Here is a 15,535-nt window from a genome sequence, read left to right on the forward strand (position 1 = left end):
TAGTTGTATACATCGTTACAAAATTATTTTAGTGTGTCGATAAGTATTTCAAAATTTACATTTTAGGCATCGATATATGCTTTAAATGTGATAAATTTCTCTTTGTAATTAAGCAGTAGGAGAAAAGATCAAACAAAACATTTTTAAACATGTCAAAACTTGTTTTCCAGTTCGAATTGCTGCCATCTGTTCCAAGTGCTGTTAAATTTAGAGAGGCAGTTGTTGAATTTTGCATATATTTTTTCATAGCAATAGTAGTCTGAAACTGCGCCCAGTAGGTCCCTAATTGAGGGTGGGGAAGCCTCCCTCCACTTTTTGGCTATGGTGTTTTTGACGGTTAGTAGAAAATGGCATATCCATTTCGTTTTCTTTTTTGGAATTGTTTGGCAGTCGATGAGGAGGAGTGCTAGTTGAGGCGAACACTCCAGACGTATACCAGTTATGGATTGAATGGTATTGAATACTTCCTTCCAATAATTATGGATTTGAGGGCATTCCCAGAACAGGTGGTATAAAGTACCCTCTTGTCCGCAATTTCTCCAGCATGCGTTAGAGTAAGTCGGAAAGAATCTTGCCATTTTTGAGGGTGTGTAATACCAGTTGGTTAATACCTTGTAATGGGTTTGGAGAATGTTGGCCGAAAGAGTAGCCTTATTGGCCCACTCAAAGGCTTTCAGCCACTTTGGGAGTGGTATGCTTTCTTTTATTGTGTTCTCCCAATTTAGTAGGTGTATCTTCTTTAATCTATTTGTGTTTTGAATGATTGTGTTGTAAAAATCCTGATTTGGGAAGTTTGGGAGTTTCTACATCTAAGAAATATATCTTCCAAGGAGAAGTTATATATATTAGCGTGTTTGAGAAAGGAGAGAATTTTTATATATGAGAAAGCTTCTGCGTCAGATATACTGAATTTGTTTTGGATAATTTGGAAAGGAAGGAGTTTTCCTTTATTCAGTATGTCAGAGATAAATTTCACTCCCTTCGTCAACCATCTGTTTAGATTTAGATCCCGAATAAAGTATGAGAGAACTTCAAATGGAAGCTCAGCTGGAGGGCCTCTAGAGTCAGCGCTGTATCCAAGTGCCAGTTGGTTCCAGTAATGGAGGGTGTTTAACATTAATAAAGAGATATCTTGGAAATATATTAACGATGAGATATCTGGAGTCAGGGCACCAAGAATTGAGGCCTTGATTAGGGAGCTTAGGTGTCTATCACCATTTCTATTTTTCTCTATATGGCACCAAGATGAGGTTAGTTGGGCTTTCAGCCAGACACTAGATTGGCTTAGTAGAGAAGCCTTATAATAGATTTGGAGGTTGGGCACACCGAGGCCTCCCTGTTTCCTGTGTTGGTATAATATTGGCGCAGCCAGTCTAGGTTTTTTGTCGCTCCAAATAAAGCTGAGTAGTTGTTTCTGGAATTTTTGAATCGTGGATGGGGAAACTGGATAAGACAATGTACGAAAAAAATACAGGATTTTCGGGAGTATTAACATTTTATAAAGTGCTATTCTGCCGAACCAAGATGGTTCTTTTTTACTTAGTTCTTCCATCTCTTCTTTGAGGGAGGCATATAGGGGGTCGAAGTTTGCTGAGATTGTTTCAGATACGTTTTGGCATATTTTTGTACCTAAGTACGGTATCTCAGTTTTCCATTGAAAAGGAAACTCCCTCTGTATATCCAATTTTAGACCTGGTTCAACATTCATTCCCAGTATCTGGGATTTGTCAGAGTTTAACTTGTATAGAGAGGCATTGCTGTATTGAGTGATACATTTGTTTACACCCCTAAGGGAGTTTAGAGGATCTGTCATGGTAACAATGATGTCGTCGGTGAAAAGGCCGATTTTATGTTGTCTTAACCCCATTGACACGCCCCTTATCTCCGGAGAGGTTCTAATCATTTCCGCAAGGGGTTCTATCGTCATGACAAATAATAATGGGGATAGAGGACATCCCTGCCGGGTACCATTCGATATATAGAAAGACGAGGACAACACCCCGTCAACCAAGACCTTAGCTGAGGGTTTCGTGTAAAGAGCCCAGACCGCCCGTAGGAAGTTCTCGCCCACCCCAAACCTCCGGAGCACCTCAAATGCAAAGCCCCAATGTACTCTATCGAACGCCTTCTCTGCATCCAGGGAAAGGAGGAGAGAAGGCGTCGAACTTGAGGTGATTCGTTCCAGCAAGTTCTGGATCTTGCATGTGCCATCCATGGCGCTTCTTCCCTTCGTAAAACCTACTTGGTCATTATGTATGACCGTGGGCAGGACCTCCAGAAGTCTATAGGCCAATATTTTAGCGTATATTTTTAGATCAGAATTTAGGAGAGAAATAGGCCTAAAATTTGCTGGAGTTGGGGGCTTGCCTGGTTTGGGTATGGTGACGATAGTAGCCTGGAGTATTTCTACATGCATAGAGCCCTGGTTCATCGCCTCATTAAATAGCGAATTTAGGTGGGGAGATAGCAGGTGAGCAAAGTTCTTGTAATACTCATTTGAAAGACCATCAGGTCCAGGGGATTTGTGGTTTTTTAAATCTTATATGGCCTTGTGAACTTCTGCATTGGAAATTGGTTTGCTTAAGATATCTCTTTTTGTGTCTAGCGTGGGAAGAGCTTTTCCATCCAGGAAGTTGTTTATTAATTCTGGAGTGGGCTGAAAGGTGTTAGAGCTATTTTTAAGGTTATAAAGATTACTATAGTAATCTTTAAACTGCTCAGCTATCTGCTGGGGGTGGGAAATTTTTATTTGGGGGGTGCAGTTGTTGATAATGAATGGGATTTTGGCTTTTATTTGTTTTTTTTTCACCAGGTTGGCCGTCAATTTTGAAGGCTTATCCATATAAGAATAAAAGTTTGCCTTAGAGTACAGCAAACTCCAGTTAAAATTACACTACCGTTCAAAAGTTTGGGGTCACATTGAAATGTCCTTATTTTTGAAGGAAAAGCACTGTACTTTTCAATGAAGATAACTTTAAACTAGTCCTAACTTTAAACAAATGCACTCTATACATTGCTAATGTGGTAAATGACTATTCTAGCTGCAAATGCCTGGTTTTTTGTGCAAAATCTACAAAGGTGAATAGAGGCCCATTTCCAGCAACTATCACTCCAGTGTTCTAATGGTACAATGTGTTTGCTCATTGGCTCAGAAGGCTAATTGATGATTAGAAAACCCTTGTGCAATCATGTTCACACATCTGAAAACAGTCTAGCTCGTTACAGAAGCTACAAAACTGACCTTCCTGTGAGCAGATTGAGTTTCTGGAGCATCACATTTGTGGGGTCAATTAAACGCTCAAAATGGCCAGAAAAAGAGAACTTTCATCTGAAACTCGACAGTCTATTCTTGTTCTTAGAAATGAAGGCTATTCCATGCGAGAAATTGCTAAGAAATTGAAGATTTCCTACAACGGTGTGTACTACTCCCTTCAGAGGACAGCACAAACAGGCTCTAACCAGAGTAGAAAAAGAAGTGGGAGGCCGCGTTGCACAACTAAGCAAGAAGATAAGCACATTAGAGTCTCTAGTTTGAGAAACAGACGCCTCACAGGTATCCAACTGGCATCTTCATTAAATAGTACCCGCAAAACACCAGTGTCAACATCTACAGTGAAGAGGCGGCTGCGGGATTTTGGGCTTCAGGGCAGAGTGGCAAAGAAAAAGCCATATCTGAGACTGGCCAATAAAAGAAAAAGATTAAGATGGGCAAAAGAACACAGACATTGGACAGAGGAAGACTGGAAAAAAGGGTTGTGGACGGATGAATCCAAGTTTGAGGTGTTTGGATCACAAAGAAGAACGTTTGTGAGATGCAGAACAAATGAAAAGATGCTGGAAGAATGCCTGACGCCATCTGTTAAGCATGGTGGAGGTAATGTGATGGTCTGGGGTTGCTTTGGTGCTGGTAAGGTGGGAGATTTGTACAGGGTAAAAGGGATTCTGAATAAGGAAGGCTATCACTCCATTTTGCAACGCCATGCCATACCCAGTGGACAGCGCTTGATTGGAACCAATTTCATCCTACAACAGGACAATGACCCTAAACACACCTCCAAATTGTGCAAGAACTATTTACAGCAGAAGCAGGCAGCTGGTATTCTATTGGTAATGGAGTGGCCAGCGCAGTCACCAGATCTGAACCCCATTGAGCTGTTGTGGGAGCAGCTTGACCGTATGGTACGCCAGAAGTGCCCATCCAACCAATCCAACTTGTGGGAGATGCTTCTAGAAGCGTGGGGTGCAATTTCACAAGCTTACCTCAACAAATTAACAGCTAGAATGTCAAAGGTGTGCAATGCTGTAATTGCTGCAAAAGGAGGATTCTTTGACGAAAGCAAAGTTTGATGTAAAAACAATGTTATTTCAAATACAAATCATTATTTCTAACCTTGTCAATGTCTTGACTCTATTTTCTATTCATTTCACAACGCATGGTGGTGAATAAGTGTGACTTTTCACGGAAAACACAAAATTGTTTGGGTGACCCCAAACTTTTGAACGGTAGTGTATCTAGGAGCGTTTTTTTAAATTCCCTCCTCAATTAAGTTAACTCTAGTAGAAGTTTGTTTTGTGAAGATTCTCGGTGGAGTGATTCCAACTTTTTTATTTTTTCTAGTAAGAGGTCTATCTTTTCTCGCTTGTTTTTATTTTGTTGTATTTCGAGTTTTATTAGTACTCCTCTTATAACTGCCTTATGGGCATTCCACAGCGTAGCATTGCTTATATCAGGGGTGGAGTTAAAAAGAAAAATATTCCTCTAAAGCTTTATTGATAATTTTTTTGGTTCTCAGGGAAATTATACAGGTTTGTGTCGTTGCGCCAAATTTTTGCTAAGGTACAAGGGGCGCCTACGTTCATTGCCATATATATCGGCGCATGGTCTGACTAAGTGGAGACTCCAATCGTAGTGTCAGTAATTGAAGTGAGAGTCTCCCTGTCCACCAAGAACATGTCTATCCTTGAATATGTTTTGTGTCTTGGGGAGAAAAAGATAAATTCCCTTGAGGAGGAATTGAGACATCTAAATATGTCATATAGACCTTCTCTGTGTAACCAAGGGTGGAGGACCGACATATTCCTGGTGGATGCTGTGGAATCTATTTCTTTGTCTACTATTATGTTGAAATCTCCACATAATATCAATTTGCCCGTGAGGACTTTTTTGATCTTCTTTATTACTTTGTTCAGGAAGGAGATTTGGGATTTGTTAGGTGCGTAAATGTTCACCAGAGTAATCGGTGAATTATTAATGGTACCTTGCAGTATCAGATATCTGCCCTTGTCATCTGAAATTTGTTTATTAAGAGAAAAACGAACACCATCTCTCAGGGCAATCAGTACTCCAGCGTGTTTTTTATGGGCATTTAAGAAGAAACATGTGGATATTGTTTATTTGAAAATTTAGGGCAAGAGTGCTGAGCAAAATGCGTTTCTTGCAAACATAGAATGTCTATATTGGACGCTTTAGCATCCTTCCAGGCCATTGCGCGTTTGAATGGGGAGTTTAATCCCCTAACGTTTTGGGAGCAAATTTTTATATGCATTATAAGAGTAAGTTATGAGCGTATCTATTTGGAACACATTGGCAGCATAGCAGACATACAAACTTAAAACAGAAGTACAGGCGGAAACAGTAATAAGCCTGTTAACATTAAAAGATATACGAGTTGCATTATTCATGTTATTCAGGAGAGCAGACTTAAGATAGTCGTTTTTATTGCTTGAAAGCATAAAGATGAGCCCTCCCAGGAAAAAGCAAAGAACCTGTGAAACTAAACAGATTAAACCTTGGATAAGAACAGGTATAAAAACCTGAATCCTGCTGTGGGGGGGAAAGTTCGGCTTGCAGATCATCAGCCTGGTATTGAAGGTCAGCGAAGAGTGTGTCCAGCGTCATGTGAAGAAGAACACTTGGAGTGCTTATGATGTTCTCACAGAGGAGTGGTAGGAAGCGTGCGGCGGTGGGAGGATTTAAGAAATCTTTGAGGTTTACTTGGTTGCGGTTCCTCTGGAAGTAGGATATTCCATTTTGAAAGGACGTTGGCGCCATCTTCTGGAGAGTTTAGAGCGTGCACTGCATTATCTTTATGTACTATTATTTTAGCAGGAAAGCTCCATTTGTAGGGTATTTTTGCAGCTCTTAGGGATGAGGTGATTAAGGAAAAGGCCGTTCTTGCTTGGATTGTATTCTGTGACAAATCGGTGAAAAGGCTGACGCTTGTAAAAGGAGATGATAGGGTACCCTGCTTTCTTGAAGCTGTCATCAGGGCGTCTTTTATATGAAAGAAATGGAATTTAGCTATTACATCCCTTGGGACAGAGTCTGGTAGAAAGTTCGGCTTTAGCAATCTGTGCGCTCTATCAATTGTGCAATCTAATTCTGAAGCATCTGGGAGGATGCTTTTGATTAGCTTGGTGAGGAAGCTTTTTAAATCGTGCTGTGTGACACTCTCTGGGATGCCTCTGAACTTGACGTTACATCTCCTGCTCCTATCTTCCAGATCTGTGAGTTTTTTCTTTATGTCTTCTACTTCCTCCTCCAGGGAGTAGTGTGCATCTATAAGCTTATTGTGGGATGCAGTTACTTCTCCCATTTTGGTTTCAATATGATCAGTCCTCTCTTCTAGATCTTGTATAGAGGTGTTTAGGGTACTTGACAGAGATTTAATGTCCTTTTGCAAAGATCCCCTTAAAGCTAGGATTATTTGTTTTATAAAATCCTCCATTGCAGGCATATTAGATGATGGGACACTTATGATGGGATCAGAGGCTCAAGTGTGGGGTCCCCTTGATGTTGGTTGGTATGTGGGGAGAGTCGCGGGCGCTGTTTTTCAGGGCTTGATAAAGGAGTGGAGGGGGCAGATGGCGGCTAAGAGCCCGTCGGCACCATTTTGCGGCCATGTGGAGCGGCACTGTCACTCTCCCCAAAAGGAACACTCACCCTGCGCCTGGAAGTGATCATCGATGTCTCCTCTCCCTGCAGCTCTTGGTCAGCATTCTGGCTTCTGACACCAGGTGAATTAGAGGGAGAAACCTCCGCTCCTTCTCCGGAGCTTGAAGGTGAGGGGGAGCCATCTTTGCTCAGCGGTCCCCGTCTCCTCGGGCCGCGGGCAATGAAGAAGTCCGATACGTTATTTAGCGGAGTTTTGGTGCTCCTTCTCTTTGGCTTGATGTTGCAGAAGGTCTCCAGTCCGCTTTGGTAAGCTTTCTGTAAGGCTGGGAAAGCTTTTTAAGTCGCTTTACAGGCTGATGTGAGCAGAGCTCCGGGTTATGCGACTGTCCCTGTCTGCATCTAGGCCACGCCCCCTTTTGAGCGATTTTTTTGAGCGATAATCGTTGTGTGCTTTTTTACAGCGCAATGTGATCACTCAAATGTTGAGCGATCACCTTGCACTCCGAGCGGAGGATGCAGAAGACAAGCAGGGCCGCTTGTCTCCTGCATCCTGCTGTTCTCTGCTCAGAGCGCCCGGCTGTTATACAGTCGAGCGCTCCGAGCGGAGGATAAAGAAGACAAGCGGGTTGGCTTTGAGCGATTTTTGAGCGAAAATCATTGCGTATAAAAGGGCCTTGAGTATGCCAATTTTTGTTAAGCACAATGTTGTTGTATCTGAAACTTAGGAAATACACTATTTGTTGACGGTGGGGAAAATACGTGTAGGGGCCCCATAGCTCTTTTGAAGTAGGTGTTTTTGCCCCTCTTTAAATCCCTGGCTAGATTCTAGTCGACTTTAATATCCCAGACATTTTGTCATTTTCTCCAGCCATCCACCTGCTCTAAAAAAACAAAACAAGGGAGAGATGTAGTGGCCTGAAAAAAGGGCTGTTTAGCTGTGGGGATCAGTAATATAATAACGGCCCAATGGGTTTAATTTTGCACTGGTGATGTAGGTAACCTAGCAACAAGTTAGGTAATTTTTATTTAACTGCACAGGATAGAGAAAATGCCTAGAGACTCAGGTGATGCAGGTAGCCTAGCAACCAAATAAGTTGGAAGAAGGAGGAAGAAGAAGGGGAGAAGAAAGAGAAGCAGAAGAAAAAAAAGAGAGAAGGTGAGAAGGAGAGTCAACTGTGACAGTGAGTAGAGGGGAGTCTGCTGTCGCAGGGAGAGTGAGCTGTCACAGTGAGGAGAGCATTGATTATGTCATAAATAGGAAAAGCTAATGGGTCCCAACTCCATTATTCAATTCTATGCGCAAAAGAATTAGCGTCCAAATTTTACGTACGGAATGTAATTTTCTCACATAGAAACTTAAAATTTGGCACGAGCATTGATTATGTCATAAATAGGAAAAGCTAATGGGTCCCAACTCGATTATTCAATTCTATGCGCAAAAGAATTAGCGTCCAAATTTTATGTACCGAATGTAATTTTCTCACTGTCCGGTGTCATAGAAACGTGGAATTTGGCAAGAGCATTTATTATGTCATAAATAGGGAAAGCTAATTGGTCCTAACTCGAATATTCAATTCTAGCGCAAAACAATTAGCATCAAAATTTTACGTACGGAATGTAATTTTCTCACTTTCCGGTGTCATGGAAATGTGAAATTTGGCACGAGCATTGATTATGTCATAAATAGGAAAAGCTAATGGGTCCCACCTCGATTGTTCAATTCTAAGCGCAAAAGAATTAGCGTCCACATTTTACGTATGGAATCTAATTCTCTCACTTCCTGATGTCATTTTATATAAAGGAAACGTCGCATGGTTACCTCCCGTGGTGTTTCCTGGGTAACACAGAGAACTATGCAAAATGGTGAACATATGTTTTTCCGGTATCTCTAAAGTAACCACGACTTCATAAGATTTCCATGTGAACACCAGATAAACACCAGTACCAAATTACCAAATTAACTCGGGCGAAGCCGGGTATATCAGCTAATATATATATATATAATATGAATGAGATTCTCAGAATCCTGTGCAGAAATTAACATGCAATGCAGCATTTAGATCCACAGCATGTCACATAGCTGCAATGGATCTGCAGTGTGGAATCTACTTCTTCAAATGAGGGGGCAAATTCCGCACCAAAAGGTGCATTCAAATCTGCACCAAATGGACAAGGACTTTGCACTGCAGATCTGCTGCAGACACTCCACAACAAATTCTGTCGGGGCATACCCTTAATGAATTTTTTCTGACATAGGAGAATGTAAGCTTGTTTCTGGTAGCTTTTCTATGCCATAAGTTGGGCTCTGTTACTTTATCTATGTAATAAGCTTATTTTTGATATTGTAGTTGAACCAAGCTTCTGTGTAGTTACAATTCCCGTGTGATCACCTTCCGCTGATACTAAAGCGCGTTGCTGTTCCTGATATGGCGGATACATTTTGTTGGTCAGCTGTTTTGTTAACAACATATTTATACCCACAGGCTAATGTGCTAAAGTACAAAGTTGGGACGTGTCTCTACTATAAGTAGAAATCGCCTCATCTGTTTGAGTACCCATTTTCTTTGATGGATAGAGTACACTATATGGACAAAAGTATTTGGACACTATGTTTTTCAGAAAAAGTGCTTTATTATTCTATTTGGTAATGTGTCAGCCCTCCTTTTGCTTGTATTACAGTGGCAGCACGACGAGGCGTACTTTCCACAAGTTCTTTGTAAGCCATTCCTCGTGCAAGGCTGAGAGAAGATATTGTTGTGAAGATGGGTGTGGGTGGCGGTGTTGTACCTGTCAATCCAGTTCATCCCACAAGTGCTCGATCGGATGAATGAATAGTTATTACAAAATGAGCATCCTTTTATTTTACCCATGCCCTTCCTAGCATACCGTTCAGCAAACACAGTATTTGCATATTTGCTGATTTTCTGCAGTATCCAAATACATTTGTCCATATAGTGTATGCAGATTAATTTTTTGGTATTTTTGCTGCCTTTGTTTCCACAAAAACATTTGCTGTAAGTCTATGGGAAATCATTAAATGCTTTAACAGTCCATTTTTGTGCCACTACTTGCTCTAAATATGACTTTTTTTCAGCATTTTTAATAGACTTCTCCATAGGAAAAAATGCCCCCGAAAAACACCTGCCAAAAATGGTTGAAAAAAATAATTACCTGATTTATTTGGTTGCGTCTGGTACTAGGAGACTAAGAGATGAACTTTTCCGTTGACACAGTTGCAAAAGAACGTTTTCTTTCTTTGTAAAGAAATAGGCTAGCTATACTATTACGTTCAGAGATAGTAATGGCATCCTCAGTATATGACTGTATTTCATCATCTTTCTTCACAGACACCAGCCATTCCTACCACACCAGGAGCAGATGATTCCTCAAGGATCTCCATAACCTTTTTCCGATTATTTCGTGTCCTGCGTCTAGTAAAGCTATTAAGTCGCGGTGAGGGAATACGAAATCTGCTCTGGACCTTCATAAAATCATTTCAGGTAAAATTCCCCAAACGACAATCAGTTTCTATGCCAATAGGTAAAGAATAAATCACTGTAAGCCAACATTTAGACAAGCGTAACGTAATTTCAGCATGAAGTAATTTCTGTGTCCATATTATACTCACAACACCTGCACCTTCCTTGGTTCAAGTGAGCCAAACTTGCAGCGGATCACTAGTGGATTCTGTTGTTATAAGTTCACAAGAACTATAAGAAATGTGGGTCTTGCGGGGGTTTTATGGACACTAAATTGTGACCACTTATAGGGGTTGTCCAGGGTTAGAAAAACTTGGCTGCTTTGCAAACATAGTGCCACCCTTGTCTGTGGATTGTGTCTAGTATTGCAGCTCAGCATCTATTTACTTTAACGGTGCTGAGCTACAATACGAGATACAACCACACGGACAAGGGTGGTGCTGTGTTTGGAAGAAAGCAGCCATGTTTTCCTAACTCTGGACAATCCCTTTAACCCCTTCCCTCCCCATGACATAAGGGTATGTCATGGGAGCGGGATACTTCCCGTAAAATGATGTACCCTTTGTCATAGGGATAGCGCGAGATCAAAACACATGTCGCGCTATCCCGCAGCGGGAGCCGGCTGTCACTAGTAGCCAGCCTCCCGCTGCGACAGCGGGGGACACCGGAGATGCGCCCACCTGCCGTTAACCCCTTCCCTGCCATGATCTAAGTCGATTGCGTCAGGGAAAGGGTTCACAAAGGGAGCGCGCTCCCTCTGTGATTCCAGCCGGCTCTCGCGATAACATCGCGAGAGCTCGGCTGGTTGCTACGGCAACAAGATGCCAGATACCGGCGTCCTGTATTGCCATTGCCTAAGATCGCTATAGTAAGCGATAAGGCATGGCAGGAGAGAAGTCCTGCCATGCCTTATCGTAGCGATCTTCAGTCCTGCAGTGTAAGTCCCTCAGAGGGACACAGATTGTGTAAAAATAAGAGCAAATTAAAGTACAAAAAATAAAAATGTAAAAAAAAAGTTAAAAAATCCTTTGTTTATGCTTTTTCTTATATTAGCATAAAAAAAATAAGAAAAAAAATTCCCACATATTTGGTATCGAAGCGTCCGTACCGACGCGTACAATAAATTGAACATGCTTTTTATCCTGCATGGCAAAAAGCGTTTAAAAAAACGCTAAAAGACTGAGGCCAAATGCTAATAAAATGCTAATAATGCCCAGAGAAACGCAATAAAAGTGATTTAAAAAAAACATATGTACCCCAAAATGGTACTAATAAAAACTACAGCTCATCTCGCAAAAAATAGGCCCTCATAGAGCTCCGTCCATGGAAAAATAAAAAAGTTATAGGACTTTGAATGCAGTGAGTTTAGAAAAAAATAATAATTTACAAAAAAAGGGCTTTTATTGTGGAAAAGTTGAAAAACCTAAAAAAAAAAAAATAAGAATTTTGGTATCGTTGTAACCATACCGACTCGCAGAAAAAAATGTATTGTATCATTAATGCTGCATAATTACGCTCTAAAAAAAAACCAAAAATCTATGGCAGAATTGATGTGTTTTCTCTCCCTACGATCATAAAAAAAAATAATAAAAGTTTTGCAATATAGCCTATGTACCCACAAATGGTACCAATAAAAACTGCAGTGCACCACGCAAAAAACAAGCCCTTATACGGCCGCGTCAACGAAAAAATAAAAAAGTTATGGCTGTTGAAAAATGGAGATGAAAAAATACCAAAAATTGTTTGGTCCTCAACCCCCAAATAGGCCATGTCCTTAAGGGGTTAATGGTTGTTGGAGCAGGATGTAAGGTGACAATACCATGCCCAGTACAGAACATAGTAGGAGCTATTGGGTTGCAACAAAGATGAGACTGCAAAGAAAGTGTTGAATACATTAGATAATGTTTAGAAATTTTCAGATCCATGTTCAAGGGTGTTTTGCTGTACCGAATATGTTGGCATATGTCAAAGAAAATATAACAGAACAAAATGGGCTCTCCTTATTAGTGCTGAGTTTTGTCACCCAGAACACAAGAATCTAATGATTTTCCTCTTTTTCATGACCTTTGGGGGGCCAGGATACCATCTTGCGTATTGATATTGCAGTTCCAGAACGTGTTGTCCCCACCCAGTAGCGATTGGAATGGGTCCAATTTCAGCAGTTTTCCTCTCTCCAAAGGCTCCATAGCAGTTGCATACTTTGCCCCTCTATTATGTATGGCATTGGCTGTAAATACTACATGTTTCTAATTGGAATCTATACGAGTTGTAGTTCCAAAGTATTACAATCTTATGTTGTGGTCTTTGAAGAAGAGAAGGCCTTGCACCCTGTTTTGGTTATTCTGTATTAGTAAACAAGTTGTTAACATATGTTTGTACTTTTGCTATTAGATTTCATAATTAAAATTAGTAGCAAACGATCTAATCATTATATAATAAAGACTACGGTATTTTATAAAACTATAGGTTTTGTTAACTTTAATGTTTGTTATCTCTCTTCAGGCACTACCATACGTGGCTCTACTCATTGTAATGCTGTTTTTTATCTATGCTGTTATTGGTATGCAGGTAAGTATGCTACTTTTCAACACATTTTGTCAGAAGACCACATGCATGGAATTTGTGTACTCAATACCTACATGTCTTTACAGACGTTAGAGACTACCAAAAACTTCTGGCATTTGTTCTGAGTTTTTAGTTACTGAAAATCTCTATTGAAACAGAAATGGAACAACTCTCCAGTGAATCACAATGGTTCACATAGCCTTCATTAAGTTAATTAGAATAGGAATCCATAAGGTAATGTTGGTGACAGTGCATTAGTTGGTGTGTGGTTTTTGAATCATAGAATAGATTCAAATCATAGAAGTAAAGTTGGAAGGGACCTCCAGGGTCATCGGGTGGTAACCTGCTCTACTCATTGATCACCCTCACTGTCAGAAAGTTTTTCTAATATCTAATTTGTGTCTCCTCCCTATCAGTTTCATCCCATTGCTTCTAGTTAGTGATGAGCGAGCATACTCGCTAAGGGCAATTGCTCGAGCGAGCATTGCCCTTAGCGAGTACCTGCCCACTCGAGAGAAAAGGTTCGGGTGCCGGAGGAGGGCAGGGAGCTGCGGGGAAGAGCGGGGAGGAACGGAGGGGAGATCACTCTCTCCCTCTTGCCACCCGCTCCCCCTGCTCACTGCCGCAACTCACCTGTCACCCGTGCCGACACCCGAACCTTTTCTCTCGAGCGGGCAGGTACTCGCTAAGGGCAAAGCTCGCTCGAGCAAATGCCCTTAGCGAGTATGCTCGCTCATCACTACTTCTAGTCTTTCCTTGTGCAAATGAGAATAGGGCTGATTCCTCTTCACTGTGACATCCTCTCAGATATTTGTACACAGCTATTAAGTCTCCTCTCAGCCTTCTTTTTTTGCAAGCTAAACATTCCCAGATTCTTGAACCGTTCCTCATAATACTTGATTTGCAGACCGTTCACCATCTTGGTAACTCTTCTCTGAACTTGCTCCAGTTTGTCGATGTTTTTTTTTAAAGTGCGGTGCCCAGAACTGGACACAGTATTCCAGATGAGGTCTGACTAAGGAACAGTAGAGGGGGATAATTACCTCACGTGATCTAGACTCTATGCTTCTCTTAATACATCCCAGAATTGTGTTTGCCTTTTTGGCTGCTGCATCACATTGTTGACTCATGTTCAGTCTATGATCTATTAGTATACACAAGTCTTTTTCACATGTGCTGCTGCTTAGACCAATTCCTCCCCTTCTGTATGTGCTTTTTTCATTTTTCTTGCCCACATGTAGGACTTTGCATTTCTCCTTGTTAAATACCATTCTGTTAGTCAACCTCCCACTGTTCAAGCTTTTCTAGATCTTTTTGAATACTCTCTCTTCTCCCTAGTGTTATTTATCCCTCCTAGCTTTGTGTCGTCAGCAAATTTGATCAGTTTCCCATCATTTCCCTCCTCCGGATCATTTATAAAAATATTGAACAACACTGTGCCTAGCACAGAGCCTTGTGGTACCCCCACTTGATACATTCTTCCAGTTGGATGTGCAGCCATTTATAACCACTCTTTGAGTATGATCACTCAGCTAGTTGTGAATCCACTTAACAGTTGCCTTGTCAATCTCATGTTTGGTCATTTTTTCAATAAGTATGCTATGAGATACTTTGTCAAATGCTTCACAAAGTACTTTGTCAAATGCTTTACTAAAACATTTCTCCAAGCTAACACTGAACACATTCTTGATGGCAGATTGTCATTGCATTTGGAATGAGTACTGATTCACAGAGCGTTTAAAGTACTGCTACCTTCACACTATGGATAGGCTTTTGCCAATTCGCCACATCCAGTCCAGGGTTTCCAGAGTTTCACAAACTTGAAGATTTTTCTTATAGGATTTATAATAGATTAAAGGGGTTGTCCCGCAAAATAAAGTAAAGTTAAACACTTCTGTATGGCCATATACATGCACTTTGTAATATACATCGTGCATGAAATATGTGCCATACAGAAGTTATTTACTTACCTACCGGGGGTTGTTCCTCCCCCCCCCCGTGATGGCGTCCCCGTTGCCATGGCACCGACCAAAGTACTCCTCTGGTCGCTGGATCAGTCGCACTTGAGCAGAGACGATTCCTCTTCAGGATGGTCCGTGCTCACGAGCTGCGTCCTGAGTCCTCCCTCGGCCATCCTCTTCTCCGTGTCTTCGCATTGCTCCGCCTCCGCCACGTGGTGCCGATCAGCCAATGAGGTGGCTGGAATCGGCAGTGGAGCGCAGCCTGTAGAAGAAGACCCACGGTGCACCACGGGAGAAGACCCGCGGTGCACTGTGGGAGAAGTCCAGCGGCTCCATCTTGGACAGATTTTTAAAAGTTGCTGAACGGGGATCCAGGTAAGAGAATTTTTATTTTTTTTTACAAAACACATGGCTGCGGTATTCCTTTGGAGTAACTGGGGGACTGGGTAGAAAAAATTTTACTATTTGGGCGCGGGACAACCCCTTTAATATTCCCTCTGACAAATCACTCTTTTTTTCTCTCTACTTTATGGCATGCATACACTGATTGACTACATCTTTGGTATATTGCCAACTCAGCATCTTTTGTCAATTGCTGAGGTGATTATCGCTCTGTAAATTGGTCAGACCACTTC

At 41.4% G+C, this 15,535-nt stretch overlaps 1 protein-coding gene across 1 annotated transcript in view; it reads left to right on the forward strand.

Annotated features, from left to right (window-relative positions):
* The window catches only part of CACNA1S (calcium voltage-gated channel subunit alpha1 S), a 1,022,072-nt gene that overhangs the window by 700,677 nt on the left and 305,860 nt on the right, over positions 1–15,535 (forward strand). The window contains exons 30-31 of the mRNA XM_066600322.1: positions 10,243–10,395; positions 12,877–12,942. Of these exons, the coding sequence (XP_066456419.1) occupies positions 10,243–10,395; positions 12,877–12,942 (219 nt within the window). The remainder of the gene's footprint in view (positions 1–10,242; positions 10,396–12,876; positions 12,943–15,535) is intronic.

Source organism: Eleutherodactylus coqui, chromosome 4, assembly GCF_035609145.1.
Source record: "Eleutherodactylus coqui strain aEleCoq1 chromosome 4, aEleCoq1.hap1, whole genome shotgun sequence".
Taxonomy (NCBI): domain Eukaryota; kingdom Metazoa; phylum Chordata; class Amphibia; order Anura; family Eleutherodactylidae; genus Eleutherodactylus; species Eleutherodactylus coqui.